The sequence below is a fragment of the Glycine soja genome, chromosome 3, assembly GCF_004193775.1.
Source record: "Glycine soja cultivar W05 chromosome 3, ASM419377v2, whole genome shotgun sequence".
NCBI lineage: Eukaryota > Viridiplantae > Streptophyta > Magnoliopsida > Fabales > Fabaceae > Glycine > Glycine soja.
Window position 1 is genome coordinate 18,499,892 of NC_041004.1, and position 24,273 is coordinate 18,524,164.

General features: G+C 30.8%; 2 protein-coding genes across 2 annotated transcripts; both read right to left on the bottom strand.

Annotated features, from left to right (window-relative positions):
* Window positions 1–4,609: 4,609 nt before the first annotated feature.
* Window positions 4,610–10,784, bottom strand: LOC114406245 (GDSL esterase/lipase At5g33370-like). Its single transcript, XM_028368891.1, has 5 exons — window positions 10,425–10,784; window positions 9,823–9,950; window positions 9,241–9,483; window positions 6,892–7,144; window positions 4,610–4,966 (listed from the first exon to the last, which is right to left on the bottom strand). The coding sequence occupies exons 1-5, from the start codon at window positions 10,684–10,686 to the stop codon at window positions 4,734–4,736; spliced, it is 1,119 nt and encodes a 372-aa protein (XP_028224692.1). The 5' UTR covers window positions 10,687–10,784; the 3' UTR covers window positions 4,610–4,733.
* A 5,595-nt stretch (window positions 10,785–16,379) lies between these two features.
* LOC114406246 lies at window positions 16,380–20,165 on the bottom strand. The gene is made up of 9 exons (XM_028368894.1): window positions 20,060–20,165; window positions 19,287–19,371; window positions 19,130–19,195; window positions 18,916–19,013; window positions 18,761–18,798; window positions 18,555–18,642; window positions 17,992–18,327; window positions 17,041–17,106; window positions 16,380–16,903 (listed from the first exon to the last, which is right to left on the bottom strand). The coding sequence occupies exons 2-9, from the start codon at window positions 19,354–19,356 to the stop codon at window positions 16,745–16,747; spliced, it is 921 nt and encodes a 306-aa protein (XP_028224695.1). The 5' UTR covers window positions 19,357–19,371; window positions 20,060–20,165; the 3' UTR covers window positions 16,380–16,744.
* Between the last annotated feature and the right edge of the window lie 4,108 nt (window positions 20,166–24,273).

A 24,273-nucleotide genomic window follows, 5' to 3' on the forward strand; every position in this document is an offset into this window, starting at 1 on the left:
AACTCCTAGTGAAAGCATAAGATGAGCAAATTCTCAGGGCCATCGTGATACTGAGGATTTCCGTGATTTCCTTTGTCTCATAAATTTGATAGACATGGGATACCAAGGTGATAGTATAACTTGGAGGAATGGAAGAATGGGTGTTAGGTTGGACAAAAGCCTTATTAGTCTTGATTGGAGACTTATGTTCCAAGATGCTATGATAGTCCATCTTGGATGGATGAAGTCTGGTCACATGCCTCTTCTCTTGAGGTTAGATTCTCATACCAAAAAGAACTAGCATATGAGGCTCTTCTTATTTGAAGCAGCATGATTAATGCATGAAGATTTTCTAGGTTTTGTTAGGAAGAAATAGGAGCACGTCCATGAAACTTCTAATTGGTCTAGAAATATTATAATTTCTCATACCAGTTAAAGATATGGAATAAGGAGACTTTTGAGTGCTTATGGAAAAGGAAAGCTTATTTGAAAAATGAGCTTGAGAGGTTGGATATTAGGAGAGGTGTTGGGATTGATTCCTTTCTTGATTCGAAATACAGTAGTATTTGGAAAGAGTATGAGCAGGTTCTAGCAAAGGAGGAAGTTCATTGGTATACAAAATCTAAGGCTAAATGGCTTCATTTGGGGGATCGCAACCCCAAGTCCTTTCATGGTGTGACTATTATCCGTCGAAGGAGGAATAGGTATGATATGATTAAAGATGGTGATGGTAATTGGGTGGTGGATTCCGAGAAGTTGGAGGAGATGGCTACTAAGTTCTATAAGGACTTGTATACAAAGGATTTCATATATCTTCCTTTGGTGACATCTCATGCGTTTCCAAAATTAAGGGATGAGGCCAGAGAGGAGTTAAGGAGGATTCCATCACTAAGAGAAATCTATTAGACCATCAAACAAATGGGGAGTCTCAAGGCTCTTGGCCCTGATGGATTCTAAGCGGTGTTCTTTCAGAAAAACTAGAAAGTGGTTGGAAAGGACTTCTATAAATTCATGCAAGGGGGTTTTTCAAAATCATCAAACAGTTGTTGAGGTAAATAAGACTTTTATAACTCTCATTCCTAAGAAAGAGGATGTGAGTTTTATGAAAGACTTTAGACTTATCAACTTATGTAATGTGGTGTATAAGGTTATTACTAGGCTTCTCTCCTTAAGAATTAGATCGTATATGACTCATTTGATTGAGCCTTGTCAACCTAGTTTTGTTCCTGATCAACAAAGTGGAGATAATATTGTTGTAGTCTAGTTTTGTTCCTGATCGCACTTGACCTTTGCAGATGACTTGCTTTTGTTTGCGGGAGCTTCTCTAGAATAAGTCCACTTGATTCATAATATTTTAAATTTATTTTGCAAGAGTTCTGGTCAGAAGATTAGCTTAGAGAAATCTCGTATGCATTTCTCTAAAAATGTTTGAGTGTCACATAGGAATCAATCGAGCGAGGAGATGGGTAATCAAGCGAGGAAATGGGTAATCAGTGTACTGATGACCTTGGAAAATACCTTAGGGTACCTATTTTTCATAAAAAGGTATCACGAGGAACATTCCAACTTATCATGGACGAAGTCCATCAACGGTTAAGTACGTGGAAAGCTAGAACTCTTTTCTTTGCTGGTAGGGTGACCCTTGCGAAATCTGTTTTGCAAGCTTTACCTTTTCATGTGATGCAAATAACTTTGCTTCCAAAAATGGTGTGTGATGATATTGACAAGGCTTGTCGCAGATTTATTTTGGGAGATATAGATAATGGCAAGAAGATTCACCTAGTTGCATGGGATACTGTTTTCTCCCCTAAGGATAAAGGCAGTTTATGTCTGAGGAAGGCACGGGATGTCAATATGGCTTTTATGTTTCGAGCTAATTGGAGATTCTGTAATAGAGATCCCCCTCCTTTGTCAGCTATTATCCAGGAGAAGTATGGTTGCCGTACTGATTTGATACCTAATATTAAGACGAATAAGCTTGGGAGCAATTTGTTACGAATAATAAAGACCCCATGCAGCTGGCATAGTACGTGAAGGTAGTGCACAACACTAGCATCGTGCTTTCTAGAAGATATGTAGGTAGTGGAGTAAAGGAATATGGTTGTTAGGATATTCCATTATGTTATCTTTTTTGTTTTGCTTATGGGGCCCTTGTTCCCTTGACAACAACTATATATGTGGATGGATTCTACGCTTCCAATATCAGAAAATATCAAAGCAAGTTCTCCCTTAGTCTCTCTCTCGCTCTCTCCCTCTTCTTCTATGGAGGTTCCTAGCCCTCGAAGCTAGGTTGTTCCCGTTCCTGTGCTTGGTTCGTAACATTTGGTGCTTTCATTGAGAGCCCATGGCTTCCTTCCATGGCTGCCATACCAACTTCCATGGCTACCACTCACTGTATGGAGCTTCCATGGCTGCCTTCCATGGCTACCACTCGCCATACGGAGCTTCCACCTTCCACTACCACCACCCACACTACTCGTCGCCAAACGAAGCTTCAATGGCTGCCGAGGACCGCCTTGAGGCCATCTTGACCAAACTTGATGCCGCTACACGCCGCCTCGACTCCCAACTGGACGCCCTTCTCCTCCGACTGCCTCGGCGACCCGGCCACCACTACCCTCCGCAGTCTCCATGCTCTACACCCATACAACCAAGTCCCACACCATCCCCACCTCTGTCGCGGACTCCGCCGCCACCTCCGCCATTTCCGGCGCAACCACCGCTGACTCCACCGTCGCCTCTGTTGCTGACTACACCACCGCCTCCGCCGCTCAAGCCAACACCACCACCACCCGCACTCAGGCCGAACCACGCCGCACCCTTACCAGTTCTGTTTTCCATGCCGGTTCTTCACTTTGCCGCCCACAGCAAGCACCAAGTGGCCCACGCGTCGTCCTCCATCTTCAACCAGCTCGGCCACACCCGTGTCGTGGCTTCCCTCAACAACCTCTCACGTATTGTTGTTCATTATGGTCGTGAGGCGGCTCCGCATGACAAGCTTTTGGGACATAGAGACATGGCACTGTTGGAGAAGAGCAATGTGCCCTATGGATCGACCTTGGTTGCACGTGAGCGCCAATCGACTGCTTTTGCATTAGGGACAGTGGCTGACCCAAAGGACCCTCACCGATACAGACCTTGGGATCCTGGAGGACCTCGACAGACTCAAAACACCTTGACGACAAGGTGTTTTTGAAGGGCATGAAAATGTTACGAATAACAGAGACCCCATGCAATTGGCATAGTACGTGAAGGTAGTGCACAACACTAGCATCGTGCTTTCTAGAAGATATGTAGGTAGTGGAATAAGGGAATATGGTTGTTAGGATATTCCATTTTGTTATCTTTTCTGTTTTGCTTGTGGGGCCCTTGTTCCCTTGACAGCAACTATATATGTGGATGGATTGTGCGCTTTCAATATCAGAAAATATCAAAGCAAGTTCTCCCTTAGTCTCTCTCTCGCTCTCTCCTTCTTCTTCTATGGAGGTTCCTAGCCCTCGAAGCTAGGTTGTTCCCGTTCCCGTGCTTGGTTCGTAACACAATTTCTAGAGAGGCATGTGTGCCAGTTGGGAGGTGTTCTGCAGAAATACGGTTAGTGTGTTGGGTGCTGGATCCAAAGTGAAATTCTAGAGAGACAACGTACTGCACAAGGAATTGTGATTCCTTATTGAATATTGAATCCAGGGATGTCCCGGAAGATGTGTTGAATGCCTCGGTTGAGTTTTATTATGATACAATAATTTTCATAATTATTTACCTGTGTCCTTTGTTCGCAACATATTAGGTATGAACCCTCCAAGAACAGAAGCTGGTTTGGATACAATAGCTTGGAAAGGAACTGCTGATGGTTCCTTTACTTTGAAGTCAGCTTATGGTGTTGTTTGTGATCTGCAAGTGACTTCTGATATTAACTTATTTAAGCTGGTGCATAGATGGCCAGGTCCGGAAAGAATTAGAATGTTCTTATGGAAGATTAGTCATGAAAGTATTTTGACAAATGCCAAGAGAATGAGAATTGGCATGAGTGTGAATGATGCGTGTTCTGCATGTCAAGCTGAAGCTGAGGCTCTCTTGCATCTTTTCCGGGACTGTAATGATTGTAAGCAGGTGTGGAATTGTTATATTAGAAGCCAACATAGGAATGTTTTCTATACATGCAAAGATTGGAGAAGGTGTCTAGAGATGAATTTATCTGATTCCCGATTGGTCAAAAGGGTCATCAATGGAAAGCTCTTCGAGTTGATTCCGATTCTAAGGAGGCCATAGATCTTCTTGAGGGCGGTTGTGTTGGTGATCATCAGTCCACAACCTGGTAGCAGAAATTCTAGATGTGCATAGTCGTATAGGTTATGTCACATGGAATCATGTTCTCAGAGATGCAAATAAAGCTGCAGATGTAATGGCTAAGAGAGCTTTGAGCTTAATTGAAGTTAGATCAGATTGTATTGCTGCTGTGTTGAGATATGATTCTATGTGCTTGTCTCCCAGAGGTTTTTAATCCTCTGGTATTTAATCACCAAAAAAAAGAACAACAATATATGTCCTGTTATTCAACACACATTCGTGCTGCGAATTAATTTTTTAAAATTTGCACATATAACAAGTTGGCAAGTTAATTTGAACACCGATAAAAAAAAAAATAATACTTAAGTAATTAACGTCATAGTTTTAAACATTCAAGAAAAATACAATATCTTGTAGGAACTAGGTGTGCATAGACAAGAAAAGAAGACAACTCATACAGTAATGGTGCATTAGGTTGTAGAATCTAAAGCAATAATTGTACTAAGGTTCATAGGGTGCATGTATTCGGTGGATCCAGTCATGAATTTATCCACGATCAATCTATTTGCTCTCTCTGATGGATGGAAGGGGTCCCAAAATGCATATAAATCCCTGTTTGGGCACAAGTTTGAAGCTGGAGTGCAGAGTCCGATTCCATTGTATGCTCCTTGACCACAGCATGCTACTTTTGACGTGACAAACCCTGTGTGTGGAATAAAAAGGTTAATACATGCTTTCAAATTGGAACTTTGCTTAGCAATTATGCTTCACGCCGATTTCTCAAATTATTAAATCAACAAAAGTTAGTTGAAAAGCATAATTGGGTTTTTATTTGGTTTTACATCAGGAATACTTGATTCTCATCTAAGTAAAAGTTACAATTTTAGTAGTTTGTGTTTTTATTAAAGAGAAATTTTTGAGTCTCGAACGTGTGTCTCAACACACACTGAAATGATAGCAAGAACAATGTTAACACTCTGTTTTAGTTAAAATATTATTTTGATTCTTTTTCTAAAATTGTTTGTTTTAGCTTGATCTCTTAAATTTAAAAAATTTTCCTTTTGGTATCTTAAAATATTATGTAAGACCAAAATTCTTCCGTCACTTTTTTTACAAATGATGTTTATTTTAGTTAATTGTCATGTGTCATCAACTTAACTAGTGAGGCAGTTAGATAAAAGAAGACTAACTTGATTTAATAATACATTCTAAGAGAACTTTTCAAATTTAAATAATCAAAGGGAAAAAAAAATCAAATGAGAAACCAAAGTTATATTTTAAGTTTTTTTTAACACATTTTCATTATTGATCACGAAGTTCATGGGTTAAAAATTAGTATATTGAGAGAGTATACAGTCAATAAAGTAAAGAATTTCTCATTTTCATATAAGCAAGAATCCCACGTGGTAATATTAATGTTTACAGCAAGCATGACCACACTAGAATTTACTGAGGGAAGCCACCAAGCTTCTTAAATATGTCTTGTTAATTGTTATCGACCATAGGCCAGAGCAACCATTATATGTCATGGTCCCCGTCCCCTGTAGCCAAATACCCCACACCATTTAACCTGATTTTTACAAAACAGTTTATTTTGGGTATGGTAAATAAATGCAGCCAATCGTTCTTAAATATCTTCTCCTTTTATTTTATTTTTCAGACTTTTGCAGTTTTTTTTATATAAAATAAGGAAATTCTCTGAAGTTGATACTTGCATGTGGATAAGAAAATGAAATATGTTCAAATCAACAGATGAATCATTCGATTTCAACCCTTTTTTTTAACTGTCAACATGTTAAATATATATTATTGTATATTAACTTTTCAGTTAATCAGTGTTGCAAATTACACACTCTGAATTATTTATCATAAGGTAATGAACACATTTAAAGAAAATATTATCTTTTATACTTATAAACATTATTAAATAAGCTTCCTTCATTAAATTATTTCCTCACAGTATAAATTAAAAACTCTAATTTAAAGAGTGTGAAGCTCTCATTCTTCTTAATTTCTCGTATTATAGAGTTTCTCAACATATTGTTTTCTTTTCAAGGTGCATTTCACACGCATTTTTGGTAATGAAAAAAGTTTAATTATTATACACGTTAAATGTAAAATTTATTTTTTATATTGTTAACCTATCACAATTTATAGTATATACGTATAACTTTTAAGTAGTTAAAATAAGACTTTAACTTTTTTAAGATATGAAATTTTGTGATTAGTTAAAAGTGTAAAAGATTTTTACATTGTCAATGTCAATCTATATCAATTAAATTCAAAAAACTTGTGTGTCAAATATGCCATTATTAACTAATTATTTTTGGGTTCAAAAGAAATTAAATTAAGAAAAAAACTTTCTCTCTGTAATTACAAAATTTGCTAAAAAAAATATATTGACACTAATCATATATCATAATTTAATTTTTTTATCAATAAATATTAGTTATTTATTTGTTAATTTTTGTTAGAAAAAAGATGCAACTTATTCCTCCCTTCTTTCACCTTTTTACTATCAAACTAAACTTATGTTTCATATCATAATTTAATTCTAATTGGAAACAGGAAGGATTTACCATATTAGAACACAAAAGCAAAGGTTAATGACATAGATCGATAACATACCATAGGCTTGTGGGTTACTAACGAAATCCAAATGCATGGTGAAGGCGTTTGCGGAAATGAAGACATCGGAGCCAATTTGAGTGTTAAGTTCGTGCAGTAGTTGGACGAGTTGAGGATTGAACAGGTTAACGGCTCGTTGCAGCTCAGTCGCACATTCTCCGTTTTGGCTGTGCATAGCCAATTCTGCTGGCACGCAACCCAGTGGTCCCGTGCCTGTCACTAGAACCCTTCGTGCCCCCAATTCATACAGATTCTGCCAAAGTGCATTTATTAATTTCCTTGTTACAACACACAACAAAAATATTTAATTGATTGTTGTAAGATTCTTTTTTTTCTTTGTTATACATGGTATTGATACCATTTTTTTTTAAGTAATAACAAATTTTTGTCTCGAATGACGAATACACATATAAGATAAATGTTTCTTTTTTTAATATAATTTATTTCATAAATCAGAATTTGAATCTTGGATTACTTGATTAAGAGACACAAATCTCTCTCACTTGTATCAATCATTATTGATTTTGATTATTACAAAAATGCCTCAACAATCTTCAATTGTTTGTTATAACATATTAGTACAGAACAAAAATCATTCCAGGAGATATAGCTTAGTTAGCAACACATGGAGGAATATTTTTTAAGTAATTAATTTTTACAAATATCTTTTTACATGATAAATAAAACTTGAATACTTGTTTTGTAGAGATGAGTAAAAAATATGGATATGTGATGATCTAAAACTATCTAATAAATTTTTCGTAGAGATAAAATTTGAGCTTCTAAACATATATTTGAGAAAGAATAAAGAAGTTTAAATATAAATAAATCTCAAATTGGATATTAATTCTATAATGTAAAGGTATCTTAAAATTTCATCTGAGTCAAAAACACTACTTACAACATGAATTCTCTTCTACTCTATGCTTTTTTAGAAGAAAAACATGGTGAGCAAAATTACCTAAATTTCACCAACAAAAAAATATTATTAATTTTTTTAATAAAAAAGATCATATATATCTGTGAAAAACTTGATATAATCTCTATTTTTTAATGTATAAAAAGTCCCTCTATAAAAAAATTATTTTAAACTTGACTTATTGTTGGATCCTTATGATGGAAATTAAGGTAGGAGAGAGAATAGCAAAATAAGAAAAAGAGAGAGAAGTTTAAGAGAAATGCTGCTAGAGGAACTAAATACATTAATTAATATAGGTAAATAAACTATAAATGCCTAAAATCGAAATACCAAGAGAGAGAGAAGACGGCACGCATTAATTATCCATATGTAAAATGGTTGTGCTCACTAATGCTTACATCGCATTTTGAGTGACAGAATTCATGTGGGTTTTAATATCAATCAGCAAAATGCACGCTGCCTTCAACTACCAAATGAATCTCAACATAACATGCTACTTACAAAGTCTACATCTCAATCATGACCTATCATAACATACATGAGAGGATCTTCTCCCATATAATTAAAATAGTAGTAATACGCTGTCTGTTTTTTTTGAGAGAGTTGCTATGGTCCTCTTGAATTCTGTTATTGTGAAACATTTATTAACTGCTAAGTGCTAAGTACTCTCATAAGATATGATGAAGTAATATTCACTACTAATAAAAAAAATAAAAAAAATTGTATATTCACAAGTTTTCTTGATTGATTTTTATAATAACTGATGTAACCTCTTAAAGAAATATTTGAGAGTTTATTATTCCATTTCAGAAAATTTCACATGTACGAATAAATTTAAATTCTTGTATAACATTCTTTTCCAATCATTCTTACCTAGCCAAGAACATATTTCATTTTGTGTATATATTTTAAACAAATTGAATGTGTATATAAACTTTTTATTTAATTTTTTTTATAACGTTTAGGAAAATTAGAAAAAAATTTGTATGAGGATATAAACAATCATATTTATTTTTCTAAGTTGATTATTAGATGCAATTTTCCTTTTTTTTCCCTCATTTTTTCAGCCATTGTACGTCCTTTTATGGTTACATGACCCACTCATGTCAGGCTGTAGCAGCAGTTATGGTTCAAGAAAAAATAGTAATGATATATAAACTTTTCATATATTAAATATTTTATTAACACCTAGCTATCATTTCTTTTCGTCTTTTTTTTTTCTTACATTATCATTCATCATACTTATCTATCTCTTTCTCTCAAAAGTATCGATATGTATCGATCATGACCTATAAAAATGTAACATTATTTTACTCAGCAATAAATAAAAGAAATATATTTGTGGGTTGTAAATCTTTTGATATCTTGTTTAATTTCCATGAATAAAAAAATATTAACCTAAATACAAGCAGAGTAGAAGGATGGGATACCGCAAGAATTTTACGATACTCCGAAATGAGGAAGACAACGTAGTCTGGAAGAGCATATTCGCGGGATCTGGCAGAGAAAGGAACCAAATAATAGTTGTTGACAAAATCATTGCCACCTAAGGTTATGAGCACCAATGCTTTGTTCACTAAATTTCGAGTCTGCTCTTCTCCAATTAGTGCACTCACCCTCTGCTGATACTGTTTGAAGTATGCCAATTGTTCTGTAATTCGGATTATGTTTATCTGAAAATGAAAATGTAGATAGTTAGATAGATAACTGCTTAATGGTCACATTGATTCTCTTATTAAACTTTAATCAGCAATATATTATTACAGGAATATTAGAAACACTATTTTCTAGCACTCCTTAAAATTCATTGAAAAATGACCAATTTTAGTGAATTCTATTTTCATTTAACGATTCTCTCCCTTAATTTATAAGTGTGACCCATTAACATTGATGATTTTTAATAAATTTCCACACATTAAGTCTATTTTTGAAAGAATAATATCAATAATTCATTGTAATATTATTACTAAAATATATATGTGTACGTGTGCGTGAGTCTATTTTTGACTTACAAACTGAATTCCAGTGTCGTTGAGAATTCCTATCCCAGCAGAAGCAAAGTTTGCACCAACAAGCAGCCTTTCACCATTGAGCTGTGGACTCAAATATGGTAATGTGGGTTCTGAGCCAATTTTCTCACCTACATACATGACACGGTTTATATGCATGGCTTAAAAGATTAAACAGTTTATCTATATACCCGCGGATTAAAAATGCTCACATATAGGTATAAATTAAAACAAAATGTTAAGAAGAAAGCAACTAAAAATAACTATAAAATGAGGTTACAAAAAAAATCAAGAATTAAATTTGCTTCTGATCCTTCTAAAATTTCCAATTTTAACCCCTCTAATTTTGAAATGTTTACTTTTTTATCTCACTTACTATCTAAATTGTTTTCACCCTCTATAAAGTATTATCTAAAACACTTTTTGAGCCTCAAAAGTAAATGCATTTTGAAGAACAAAAGATAAACATTTTGGAGGGAGAAAAATGAAAGAAAAAAAAAAACACTTTTAAAGAAACTAAAATTGAACTTTGAAAATTTTGGAAGGAATCAAAAACATAATTCTACGGCAAAATTAATAACATATAGCATGCATGAGCACTCAACTGATAAGGTCAGGCATGTTGAGGCCATTGGAGAAACGACCAGAGGCTCTATGAGATGCAGAATCAATGCCATAAGGATATGAATCGGCACGCGCCGTGGTGGCCAAGAAATTGTTGTTCCCGTTGTCTACAAGCGAATCGCCAAACACGAAAAATGCTCGTGCTGCTTCCGCTTGTGGAGCAACAATAATGCTGATCAAGGTGATCAACAAACATAAACATAAGAATTTAGAAGAAACAAGGCTTTTGTTGTTTTGTTCCATGGGAGTACTTAGTGTCTCTAGGAAACCAAACCACAAGAAAATGGTGAATGCTCTCCTTATCTCCTACTGTGATCCTGCTTCTGAACGGGAATGTTAGGTGGCTTATATAATGTTCTCGAACAATTGTTGTGATCTTTGTTGTGGCTAATTAAATTATGGCTTTGGCTACCACTAGAAGAAAAAGAAATGGTGTCATTATAATAATGCCTGAAAACGTTTTTTACAAGCATACTAATATTGTAAGATAAGAAATTATACACTCATTGGCACTATAAAAATTTTATATTATATCCAATATGATAAATTTTTTAACTTTTATAATAACTACTTTAAAAATCACATTAAAGTGAATTATAATTAATAATGAATAATGGTGTAAAAGTGTTTTTTATTATAATGATCATTAAATTCTATTATCAAAGTAGAGATATAAGATTGGCATGATTGGAGAAGAATAAAAGGAAAGATCACAAATTTATATCTTATCAACTGATATTTCTAATAAAACTAATAAAATTAATATTTGTTGATAAAAAAATAATATTGTTGAAGTTATTGGATTTTTTTTTAATTTTAGAACGAATTATTTAAAGTTTCTCTTCTAGCTAGGTAATAATGAACAATGTGTAGCTGGTGATAATGTTTTAAATCGTTCATAAAAATTGAGCTATGTGTACAATTTTACAGAGGTTCAATTGTACTTAACGGTGCGACTGTGTAAAATTCAACATGGCCTACAGTGAATAGTGCATGCACACTACTTAAATCTCCAAAATAAGATTCTAGATCTACACATCAACAAGAAAGCAGAATTAAGTGATGACTTAAATGATGCTCAATCAAAGTTTCATAAAACGGTCCGATGGTGTTTTTGAGTGTAACATCAAAATTTTTGGGTTGTCTGTGATCGTAATTTGGGTGCAACATAAAAAAAGCTGAATTAATTGTATTTGTCGGTAATTTTTCACAATATGAAGGAACCGTACGAATCAACAACCATTTTTTTAAACCTTTATGTATCCTTGTTATATACTCCCCTCCTTTTTTAATAAGTTTATTTTTTGAAATTTGTTTGTCTTTTATTCAAGATTATTATCTAATATTTAGATGTATTTATTATTATTTTTATACATTCGTACTTAAACATTCTCTCTACATTATTGAAAAGTAATTAAGTGAAGAAAAAGATAAGAAAAAGATTATTTTATAATAATAGTATAAATAATTGACAAATTTAATATAATTAACTAAATTAATTATATTTTTAATTATAAGATAATTTCAATTAATTCATGTCTCTTAAGAAAAATGATTAACTTAGTTAATTGAATTAAATATTTTAATTATTTGTACTATTATTTTAAAATTATCCTTTTTATTTTTCTATCTATTTAATTATTTTTCATTAATTTTTTAAAATAATAATTAACAATGTTTAGGAGAAAAAAATAATCAATACATTTAAAAATTAAAAATATATATATATAAAGGAATAAATAATTTTTTAAAAAATAATAATTAACAATATTTAGGAGAAAAAATAATCAATGCATTTAAAAATTAATATATATATATATATATATATATATATATATATATATATAAAGGAATAAATAAATTTTTGAAAAGAGATTTATAATTAAGAATATATAAAGTAGTATTATTTTCTATATATAGTGAATAGGAGTCACACCAATCCGAAAATAAACATTAAACAGCCCCCCCCCCCCCCCCCCCCCCCCCCCCTAAAATCCATGACCAAGATCTAACCTTAATAAGATTAGTGTACAAACCAAATCAACAGCTATAATATAGCTTATTATACAACTATACACAATTAATTGACTTAATTATAATCTTATATAATGCTCAATTATTGTTGTATGTTCACTCTCAATCATGTATTATCTCGTAATACAAAACAATGTTTTTACTTTTAAATTTACTACTTACAGTCAATTCTAACAATGTGCCGAATTGCAACTGACTGATAATGTTACAAAGTATCAAAATTGAACTACACCAGCTAGCTAGAACTGATAAGAGCTTCAATTATTTTTATTGGTGTTACTGTGTTTTAAATGCAACATGGCCTACAGCTAGCTGTTCTTTACTACGCTTATCTCTTCACTTGCACTGGTATGTGCTGTCATAGTGTAACCGTAGTTATTATTATCTACTTTTTGTTGGTTTTCAGAATTTTCTGCTGCAAAGTACTGTTGGCCCAACAGGGTGGTTCGAGCAATGAGTTTATTAGAGATAAATTCTCATCAGAAGATTTGTATAATGCATGCAATCATCATTACTTTTAAGAGGTTTAACGACAGCAGATATCTCTGTATCTCCTACATACATGTTCATATTTCCTAGTCTACACGAGTAGCACATTATATATGTTTTTATTGTATATACCACACGTATCTTTTATGGGATGTGAGTAAAATTTTTACTGACAATAAAACTTTTCCATAAAATATTTATCACAATTACATGTCTAAAATTTAATACAGGTCTAAAACTCAAACTTAAAATCATTAATTAAATTAAAATTCATCCATGCCCTTGTGGTAACACATTATATTTTCCCGATATCTTTTTTCGGTGGAGCATATCTTCTCGAGTTTATATCGAAGTTTATAATCTATGTGCATAATAATTGAGTACAAGAGGTTAAATGAGACAAACCAGTTTTAATTAAGAGGCTATTACGGGTCTTGTCTCAGCTAGCCATGCAACCTCATTAAAACCAATTTATAAAACATAGGTGGAGTTAGGTGGTGAAATTTATTTCAGTTTTCAAATATAATAAAAAAAATATCTTAATTGGTTTGAGCACCATGTATGTACTCCTTCTCAAACAATCAAACTCAAACTACATCACTTTATAAATTTGATATTATTTTTTTTCAAATACTTTAACACGAGATAATATTGGTTCTATTGAAATACAAGTATAGAGCATGTTGAGAGAAATGATTACGTGAATTGGGTCAAGTTAGGGTTAAGTAACTTTATGGACATCATTGGATACTTTAAATTAAAAATAATTTTCGCTCAAAGAGAAATTATCATGTGAAAGAAATTTACTTGAGGAAGAGATTATTAAAATATAAGTGTAAACTAAAATTTTACAATGAATAAAAATAAAAAAGTTAAATACCATATAAATAAAGAAAAAAATCATAAACATGAAACTAAAGATTTTGAATTATAGTGTGTGATATTAGTTCACTTGTGAAATTTATCATGATTCATTAGTAAAAATCTCCGCAACATTTAATCCCCTCATATTATACACCAGTTTTAATGATGCTCATCAAGTAAACTTTAAACAAAAACAAAGGAAAAAAAATATTAACTTTATCACTTGACTCAATCCACACAGATTTGATCTGAAATAATCAATTTTTATATTGCATTTAATGCAACCTGGTTAACCTAAATAAATTGTTTCAACCTTCTTTTCCAGTGTACATGTGATTTGTTAAGACTTTTATTTTATACAAAATGACACTTTTTTTCTTTCATTGAATTTTTCGGCACGAGAAAGTTTAGGTGGAGCTTGGTTTGATGAGGCGTTTTCTATTTTCATTTTATTTTTTATTTTTTATTTTTTTAAAACAATTTTCATTTTTAAATTTTCAAAATTTAAAAAATATGTTTGTTTTGACTTCTTATTTTTATTTTTTCTAAAAACAAAAATATTGAAAATAAGTTAATCTGATTAATTTTGATTTAAAAATCATAAACATTTTGTGTTATAATTTAAAATAATAAGAATATATGTATATTTTTATTGATAAACATTTTGTAAATAAAATTATAAAATAATGAACATAATACCCCCACCGTCCACCTGTAACTAGGACGTTTCTCTTCCTACCTTGGTTGGGGAAAGGGGTTGAAGATAAAGTTACAGGTGGTAGCAGGCTAGCAGCAAAGAGGAGAAGATTGTTGGAAACGGTGATAGATTGAGCGGAGATATTGTGGGAAAGGAAAGGGATGGAAGCTGCTTCGAGGAGGAAAAAGTAACGCAAGACATTTTGCTTAAAATTACATACATTGAAAACAACTTTTTCTCGTTTTCAATTTTAAGGACGTTTCCGAAAATGTTTTCTAAAATCTTAACAAACATATTTTTTTAGTTTTATTTTCTGTTTTTTTACCGAAAATGAAAATAGAAAACGAGGGAACCAAGTGCCACCTTAGGGTTTGAACTTTCAAGTTTGATTAAGGCCATCACGATCTCTCCATAGTCCATTCTGAAGTTAAGGTAAAATTAAACACCCAAGTCACTTAATAACAGTTGAGTGTAGGGTTATGTATCATCTAATAACAAGAATAAATCCTAGGATTCGAATGTAATTCACAATTCAAAAAATTTATATAACCATATATAAGCTAATATATATGAGATATGCATGCCTCCTCCCGTTGCCAATTAAATGGGGCAAACCTTTCGTGAAAGCAAAGAAAGGGCCAAGCTGATTTTGTGAGGAGAGAAAAACAGCATTATACAACAATTAGAAAGTTGCATTGAGAAATTATATATGTGGTGAATTGGTGATGTTTGTTTCACATTAATGAACTCTGCATAAATTTTGCTACGTACAATATTTATTTTGCTGCGTCCAACTAACCATAAATGTAATGGCTAAAAGTAATATATATATATATATATATATATATATATATATATATATATATATATATATCGGTGGTAATAAAAAGAAAGAGTAAGGTTTTGAGAGACGTGGTCATTCTAAATATCATCAAAGGAAATGCCCTGTTTCTTCTGTGATTTCAGACTTTTTGTTTCAGTTCAGTAATGTTACACGATCAGAATTCTTACTAAAATTTGTCTATACTAAGAAGTTTTTGAGAGGTCTATACTAAGAAGTTAAAATAGTAAAATATATAGATTTACTTAAAGGCTAAAGATAATGTCAGAATAAAAAGAATACAGTCAAATATTTTCACAAAATTTTGGGTATTTCATTTTTTTGGTAATTTCTTTTTATGCATTAAACATTTCTACCAAAAAATACACAGCGTTGCGTTTTATTTTTCTTTTCTTTCTAAACAGTTTATGAAAAAGTCATGCAAATAAAAGAGTCTCTCTCTATCTATATGTGTGCATGCAAGAGTAGTGATTAGTGTGACATTCTCTATCCCTCACATGTACATAAATAACTAAATCATATAAAAATACTGATAAATAAATTTACGTGAATAAAAGATTCATATTCACTTTATTATTATCAAATAAAATTTTTTAAAAGTATACCTGGTTTAGAACAAGACCATGAAAGTTTATAAATTTTTTTTTATTAAATCAATAAGATAAAATAAAATAATATCATGTAATTAAAATAAAAACTCAAAACATATTTAATGCTTAAATCTTCAAAAAAAAAAAGTTGCTAAATTACAATATAAACAAATCATTCGCCGAGAGCATTTTTTGCAAGTGTTTTTAAGAAATTTTTAAGTTTTTTATTTCTTATCTTTTTTAATCTATCATTTTCATCTTTATTTTTTAAATTTAATTTTAATATTTTAAAAAAATATCAATAATAAAAAATAATCTTATATTATAATAATAAAAATTTTATGTTTAAAAATATTTATTTATTATAAATTTTAATTATATAAAATAAATATTTATCTCATTCGTTGCAACCAATAAAATATAAGTTACTAACGTTTTATTTTGTTAAGAACCATGCATTAACATCAAGTACAATAACTACAACATGTGAAGCCCGTCTACTATTAACGGTTTGCTTATAGCAATATCATTATTGGTCTCAAGGCAAGACAGTCCTTCCACTCAACCAAACCAACCACTACTCATTTGAAAATGAACGAAGAAATCTAACTCATTGATTGAATAGGATCTGTGAATGTTATCAAATCTCTGATATTGAATGCAATGATCCTATAGATTAAAAAAAAAAACATTTGAAGATGGAAAACCCTGTGGCTGACTGCTTCTTTATTTCTACATAGATTTTCAATTTATTAACGATACTAAAAGGGGCATTCTTGCGAAGTCTCAAGCTATATCTGATGTCTCCACTGCAAGCTTCTCAGTTCCCGGGCATGCAACTTGTGCTTTTATGTCAGCTTCCCACAGTTCAGGCACTGCCTCCTTAAGGTTGTGAATGCTTTCCATGGCATAATCAGCACCTTTAACCCTGTAGGATCTACCAACCTGGATATAGCAATCAATGAGCACATAGCTCAAATTAGTTTTTGGTGGGTTCAGACATACTTTAAAGGCAACCAGTGATGGTTTCTTAAAGTAAGTCAGATTTTAGCTACTTCAAAAAAATATCAATAATAACATACCAACACAGTGTGAAGGCCCAATCGTTTTCCAGATTGTATGTTGCGGACACTATCCTCAAAGAACAACTGAATATGACAAAATGTAAGCAAAACAGGTAAAGAAAATGTTTAAATAAGTTTCTAGCATTAGTATAAAAATAATATTTTGTCACCGAATCTACATCGGTTACAAATATAGAGAAGTTTGGTTTTGACCTTCAACTTTTTTTTTGTTTTCATAAATTTATTTTGGTTTAAATATAGTTTTGTCCATTAAATTTAGGTTACAATTGTTTTTTTTCTCTTTAATTTAAATTTGTTTTTCAAAGTTCCTCCATTTCAAAATATTACTCTTTTTAATCCTTCTTGTGGTAAAAGAAATCCCATTAATTGTGCATTTAAAATGCTAAAAATTAATAAGTTAGGGTTAACTAAAAAAGTTTCTTTTTTAAAATTGAGAAACTAATAAAAGGAAGAAAAAATAAATTATACACTTAATATAAAAAATTTTATATCGTCGTCCGATCATAAGTTATTATATATGATAAAATTATTAACTTTTATGATAATTACTTTAAAAATCATATCAATGATGATTTATGATTAAATGATGTTGTAAAACTATTTTATACCGTCAGTGCAAGATTATTAAACTCAAAAATAAATTTAAATTTAAGAAACTAAAAATATATTTAAGACATTTATTTTCGTAAAATAATTTTTATAATTATTTAACGATAAGATAACATGCATATGATAATCGCAACTGAACGGTCATTGATGGAAAAGAATGTGAGATATCTAGATATATGTCATTTCATGTAATTTTCAAAACTATTAAAATTTATAAAGATTTTAATTAATAAAATTTTAGAAACTAAAACTAAAATTTGCCATATTTGTAAGTACTAATAAACATATTAAACCAAATAAAACAATTAGATCATAAAGCCGAAAGGTTGATTTTCTTACGGTTCTTTGTGGGTTAAGGTTGGCCATCTTGAGGGCCAATTTAATGGCATGTTCGGATGGTTTGCAGATAATTGGTGTCTCTGGCAGGACTGCACTGGGTTCAGGTTGAGCAAAATGCTCTATGATGTCAAAGATTTCAGAGCATTCTACACCATTTTTGGGTGTTGGATTTATGCTCTTTGAACCCTCAAACTTTATGTCAGCTTCATAATAAAAAACAGTGCTCTTTTGGATAGGATTAAGGGTCTCAAAGCATATCATTCCTTCAAAGCAGTCTTCCAACCCAAGTCTTTCAAGTGCCTTAATCGTATGGACTTTGTCTGAGTTTGTGAAAATCTATTGACAAAAACAATTGTTGAAATTACAAGGATTTAATTAGAAAAGGAAGAAAAGAGAATAAGCCGATGAGTATGATTTGGAATTAATACTAGACTGATAATCCTGATTAAATAACTTGCATACAAATAATAAAATATGGAGTTAAGCATGCTTTTGGTCCTTGAAAGTATTACAAATTTTAGTTTTATAGTCAATTTAATTTTTTTTTGTTATAAACAACTTACAAGCTTTCTATAGGGGAGACTCAGCAGCAGATTCCTCAGAACTGGGTCTGGCTTTAAGTTCTCATAAGGTAATTTCCCATGAACAAAACTGTCAACAGAATTTCAAGAGTCAATGTCACTATTTCAATTTCAAAATAGACACAACGATTGAAGAAATTCACTAATTATCCATGTGAAAGAGATGGGAGAAAAAGAAGCAAAAGTACCTGTAATATTCTTCATAGTCAATGTCATATCCAATAGCCTGAATGGAAAAAAGTGAAACATATATAAGACAATAAATAAATTCTTAGTATTTTCAGAATTTAACCATGATTAAAACTTATTTAAGAGAAAGTGCTGTAAAACAAGGAAATGATACCCTTAGACCAGCAATAGTAGTTCCATAGTTACTGTAAAGGAGGTTGACCAATTCACCAGTTTTACTTGGTTCTGCGCCAAGCTTCTCGACCATGTAGTCTAATAAGATCAATGATATACCACTCATGTCAAATAAATTAAATTCAACAGCAATTTATAAAGACATTAATGAGAAAATTGTAGCACAACTGCAGAAGTGTGGCACAGTTCCTTACCTTTAATATTTTTGTCAATTGCATTTGCAAGACCAGAATTGAGAGGATACAAAGTATCATCTAAATCTGAAAAATAATGGTAGTTGTAGCAGCATGCACAAATTAATATGAAATTTCCAATTAGGTACTAGAAAAATGTTCTGGTTACAAGGCTTACCAAATAGAAGGCAATCATATTTTGGTCTCTGAGCCTGTTGTGTGATCTGATCCTCATTCTTCATTTCCATTGGAAAACCGAAAACCTTAACATACAGAACAGAAAACCTAGTGAATAGAAGTTTCATCACAAATATATGGAACCCGCGCGCCAAAATTTATATGGGAATTCATTTTGATTCTCAATATACAGTTAAAGTAAATATAAAATCAAAAGATAACACTTTTCTGAAATGCATGTTTTTTAGGCTCGTAATAACAAGGAAAGCAAGGTAATAAATATGAGGGAATTTCTAAATAACAAGAGTTTTGGTATTTAATTACTCTAAAGTTCAAACATTTGATGCATGCTAATGAATTTTGAGAATTTCAAAAGAAAAATGTCAAGACCATACTCATTGTATTCATGGAGCATTAATGTCAATTATTGTTCAATGATCCTCATGGGTGACTAAAAATCAAAAGACAATCTTTTCAAAGACTGAAAAATAAAACAAAAGAGCAAAATGTGCTCTGAAAAAAAAAATAGAAAGATCGAGTTTATACACGTGTAAATCCTGCATTTGGAATCTTTTCCATTCTTAAATGAAGAGAAAACACAACATCCAAGTAATTTTTATGCAGAAAACATCACATTAACTTGACAAACTTTATGGCTATCTATCTGAGATAGCTTGAGCAGAAAATGGAAACATTTTTTGCCGTCTTAAAAGTTAAATATGCCAAGGAGTCTTTGATTCTCTTGAGCCTTAAAATATTGCAATCTGAGCCAACCTTTCGTTCTTGCTAGCTTCACTTTTTCCTATACCGAAATCAAACTCTAACCAAAGCATGCAAGAATCTCAAATTGCTAGAAGCATATATATATAGGTGAAATTGATGTGTTGGTGGTATGTAAATAGCCACAGGTTCACGAGGAAGTGGGGGCAAGGCTCTATCCTCAGGGTTCATGCATGCTTCAATTCCACTAACTAACATGCATTGGTTACATTGAAAACCATGAAGACACGTAGTCTATGGTCTTCATTTACTTCAAGAATATGCCACCTACCCATTTTCATGCATGATGATGATGAACTTCGCTTCCATTTTTCTCATTTCCTTAAAACTTGAAAGTCGAAATGGAGCTTCCCAATCTCAGCGTATAACAAATATTGTGGTGCACCATAATATTTTAAAATAAAATTCGTCAAAAAGTGGAAAAAAATTGGGAGTAAAATTTGTTAAAAGGTAAAAAATATAATTAAGTTAAGATGTCACGTCAGCAATAAAGTTTGCAATTTTTTAAAAGTAAAGGGTAAAAATTAATTTATTAGGATAAAATTCATTAAGAAATTAAAAATTAAAGTTAAAAGTGCTATTGGAGATAAAATATGTCAAATTAATTTATTAAGATAAAATTTACCAAAAAAATTACGATGATGACACTTGTAATAAAATGAAGAGGACCCATAATGATAAAAAAATGATTAAATATGATTATGGTCCTTCAAATATATATTAATCTAGGTTTTAGTTCTTCAAAAATAATTTTATTGTATTTAGTTTTTGAAATTTTCAAAATTCTTTTTTAAGTCCTCTATTTGACTTCGTCAATTATTTCAATAATGCAAGAGTTGTTTCAATATTAATTAGTATTTATTTTTTTGCATTAATTAGTATTTCAGTATATCATGCAAGAATAAAAAGAATGTTAAAATATGTTTTTCATTTCAAAAATATATCAAAGTTTGAATTTTTTCCATTGTAAAAATTTTTGTCCTCATAAAATTATAATGTGTTACTTTTTTTTATCAAAAGTGCTAATTGTTTTTCACACCTTATTTTGTAAACAAATATCTTAGCCTTTCTTTATGATTTTTGTTGATAATTGTGATTTTTGTTAATAAATTGTATACACTTGTTTTAGAAAGTAAAAAAGATAATTTTTTATGTTTTTCTATAAATTTAGATGTTATCAAAGCAGAGTTGAATCATTAAATGATGAAGAGCTATAGAGATTATCTTGCCACAAGATAAGCTTTTGCCACAACATAATAGGACCCTTGATGAGTTGAAAATGGTGAAGATTTGCCACAATCAATCTAGAAAGCTTAGAATTAAGAGAAACTTGTTACAACGAGTTGTCTATTCGCCTTAAGGAATAAGGTCCAGAGGCATGAAGATCAAGTGCAGAATTCTTAGTTCAAAGGTGTAGTTTCGCAAAATCCTCTGAGGCACAAAAGATAATGTAATCTCAACTCTATTTAAAGAGCTTGTAATATCCTTAATTTGTAAAGACATTTTGGTTAATTTGTGAACTCTTAGAAATAAAATCTTGAACTTCTCTCTCTCTCTCTCTCTCTCTCTCTCTCTCTCTCTTTTCTCCTTTCCCTCTATATTCCATTGTTGCTCTTTTGAGATTCTATTTGGATCCTTCATGGTCCAAATGAGCTAAATTTCATAGTTGTTGAGTGATTGAAGTATATAATTCAAGTATAAAATATATATTTTTTAATCAATTTTCATTGTTTATGTGGTCATATTTCAATTCTATGCTTAGATGCATGTTAGGAGTAATCAACCTAATTTTTAGGGATTTTGATTGTTTGGAAACAAGTTTAAATCCTAGATCTTAATTGAAATTGTGCAAGACTTTGATGTTGGGAATGGATCAAATACTTACATAAGTATAGTATAGAATCACTGGTCTAGCTCTGAATTTTTAGATCTAAATCACACATAAGGAACTAGGTATTTGTCTTGGAACTAAAGGATTAATCACTAAGAAATTATAATTAGTCATTGTAGTTTGAATTTTGGTTGCATTAAACTAAGAGATTGATTAGGAATGAGTTTCATATGAGGAATTCTATAGATTTCATCTCAACAACTCTTTTCTATGTTTGATTTTATTTTTGCTCCAAAAATTATGTCTGAAAACCAAAAACAGTTTAGTTTTACCATAGTGAATTGACACATCACTAACGTAAAACCTTCTTTTCAAAAAAATTGTAACTCAACCCATTTGGCACAATAAATTGATAACTCGCTGCATTGAATGTCTATAAAAGTTGTATGTAGTGAAGCCAGGTGTAGAGCTCGACGAGCTTGATGTGGAAGATGAAGACATGACAAAAAAAAGGATGTTTTAGGAGGCAACACCACCTTTTATCTGCTAGAGAATGACGAGGTGGCAATGATGAAATCAAAACCATTGGTTGAGGCAATGCGATGATAACCCTCTTTTCCTAACTATCAAAATTTGCTCGATGCGTGGTACACCTTTAACAATCTCTAATTTTGGATTTGGGTTTGGATTTGTCTTGGCACACACACACATATATTCTTTAATTTATGGTGGCTTTTAACCTCTATAAATTATGTTTTTGATTTTTGCATTTTTTTTCTTCTACAATTTGTGGATGGCTTTTAACCCCTAGAAATTATATTTTAATATATAACTTAAAAAATTTCATGTTGGTTCGGATGAGTCCAAGTCCAGCTTCAGGTCAAAAAGTCACATTATAATTTTTATAGGAATAAAATTCAAACTTTGGTACATTTATAAGGACAAAAAAACATATTTTAGCTTTAAAAAAATATCAAATTACAACTCTATTATTTTCAAACAAGTAGATACAAAAACTTATATATTATCTTTGTTGTTGGTGGAACTTATTATGGGGACAAACATTAGTATCCATTGACTATAATAGGTTGAGTATGAATCATATGGTTCACAATATGTAAAAATTGCTTACATTTAATAAGAAATATTAAAGGAGTTAAATAAATAGCTTAAAAAGAAAATTTTAAAAATTTTTAAGGATCTCTATTATTTTCAAACAAGTAGATACAAAAACTTATATATTATCTATGTTGTTGGTGGAACTTATTATGGGAACAAACATTAGGAGATGTATTGGCTATAGTATGAGTCTTTACAATATGTAAAAATTGCTTACATTTAATAAGAAATATTAAAGGAGTTAAATAAATGACTTAAAAAGAAATTTTTAAAAAAATTCAAGGATCTCTATTATTTTCAAACAAGTAGATACAAAAACTTATATAATATCTCTATTGTTGGTGGATCTTACTATGGGAACAAACATTAGTAGATGCATTGGCTATAATAGGTTGAGTATATATGGGTCATATGATTTACAATATGTTAAAATTGCATACATTTAATAAGAAATATTAAAGGATTTAAATAAATGGCTTAAAAATAATTTTTTTTAAAAATTTCAAGGATCTTTATTATTTTCAAACAAGTAGATACAAAAACTTATATGTTATCTCTATTGTTGGTGGAACTTATTATGGGAACAAACATTAGTAGATGCATTGGCTATAATAGGTTGAGTATGAGTCATATGGTTTACAATATGTAAAAATTGTTTACATTTAATAAAAAATATTGACATTGTTAAATAAATGATTTAAAAGAAATTTTTTAAAATTTTAAAGATTAAGATTATATTTGACAAAATTAACTAAAAGTTGAAAAGTTAGTTATAAACTGAAAAATGACTTATTAAATTATAAGTATTGATAAATTTTTTTATTAAAATAACAAAAAAATATAAAATAACAAAAAATAATAAAATCATGATTTATTTAAAAAATTTAACAAAAAAAGTAAATATATATATTGAGGATAAAAATAAAAGAAAATATAAAAATTAGAAACTAATATTTTAAAAATATTATTTTAAGTAAAATTTTAAAAAGCACTGAAAATTATTAAAAATGCATATTTATCAAATATTCAAACAAATTTTTTAACTAATACAAAAATTAGAAATTAATTAAAATATTTTATTAAATCGAATTAGTTTTTTTTTTAAAAAAAATTAAACCAAATATAAGTCAAGAGGAGCAAAAATTCAACATTATATATATCCAACAATCCAACATTTTGTCTGCTTTAATATCCAGGATCACGTTCTCAGATATCTGTCTTGGAAAGACGAAACCATTTGCAGTTCCACAGGGCCATC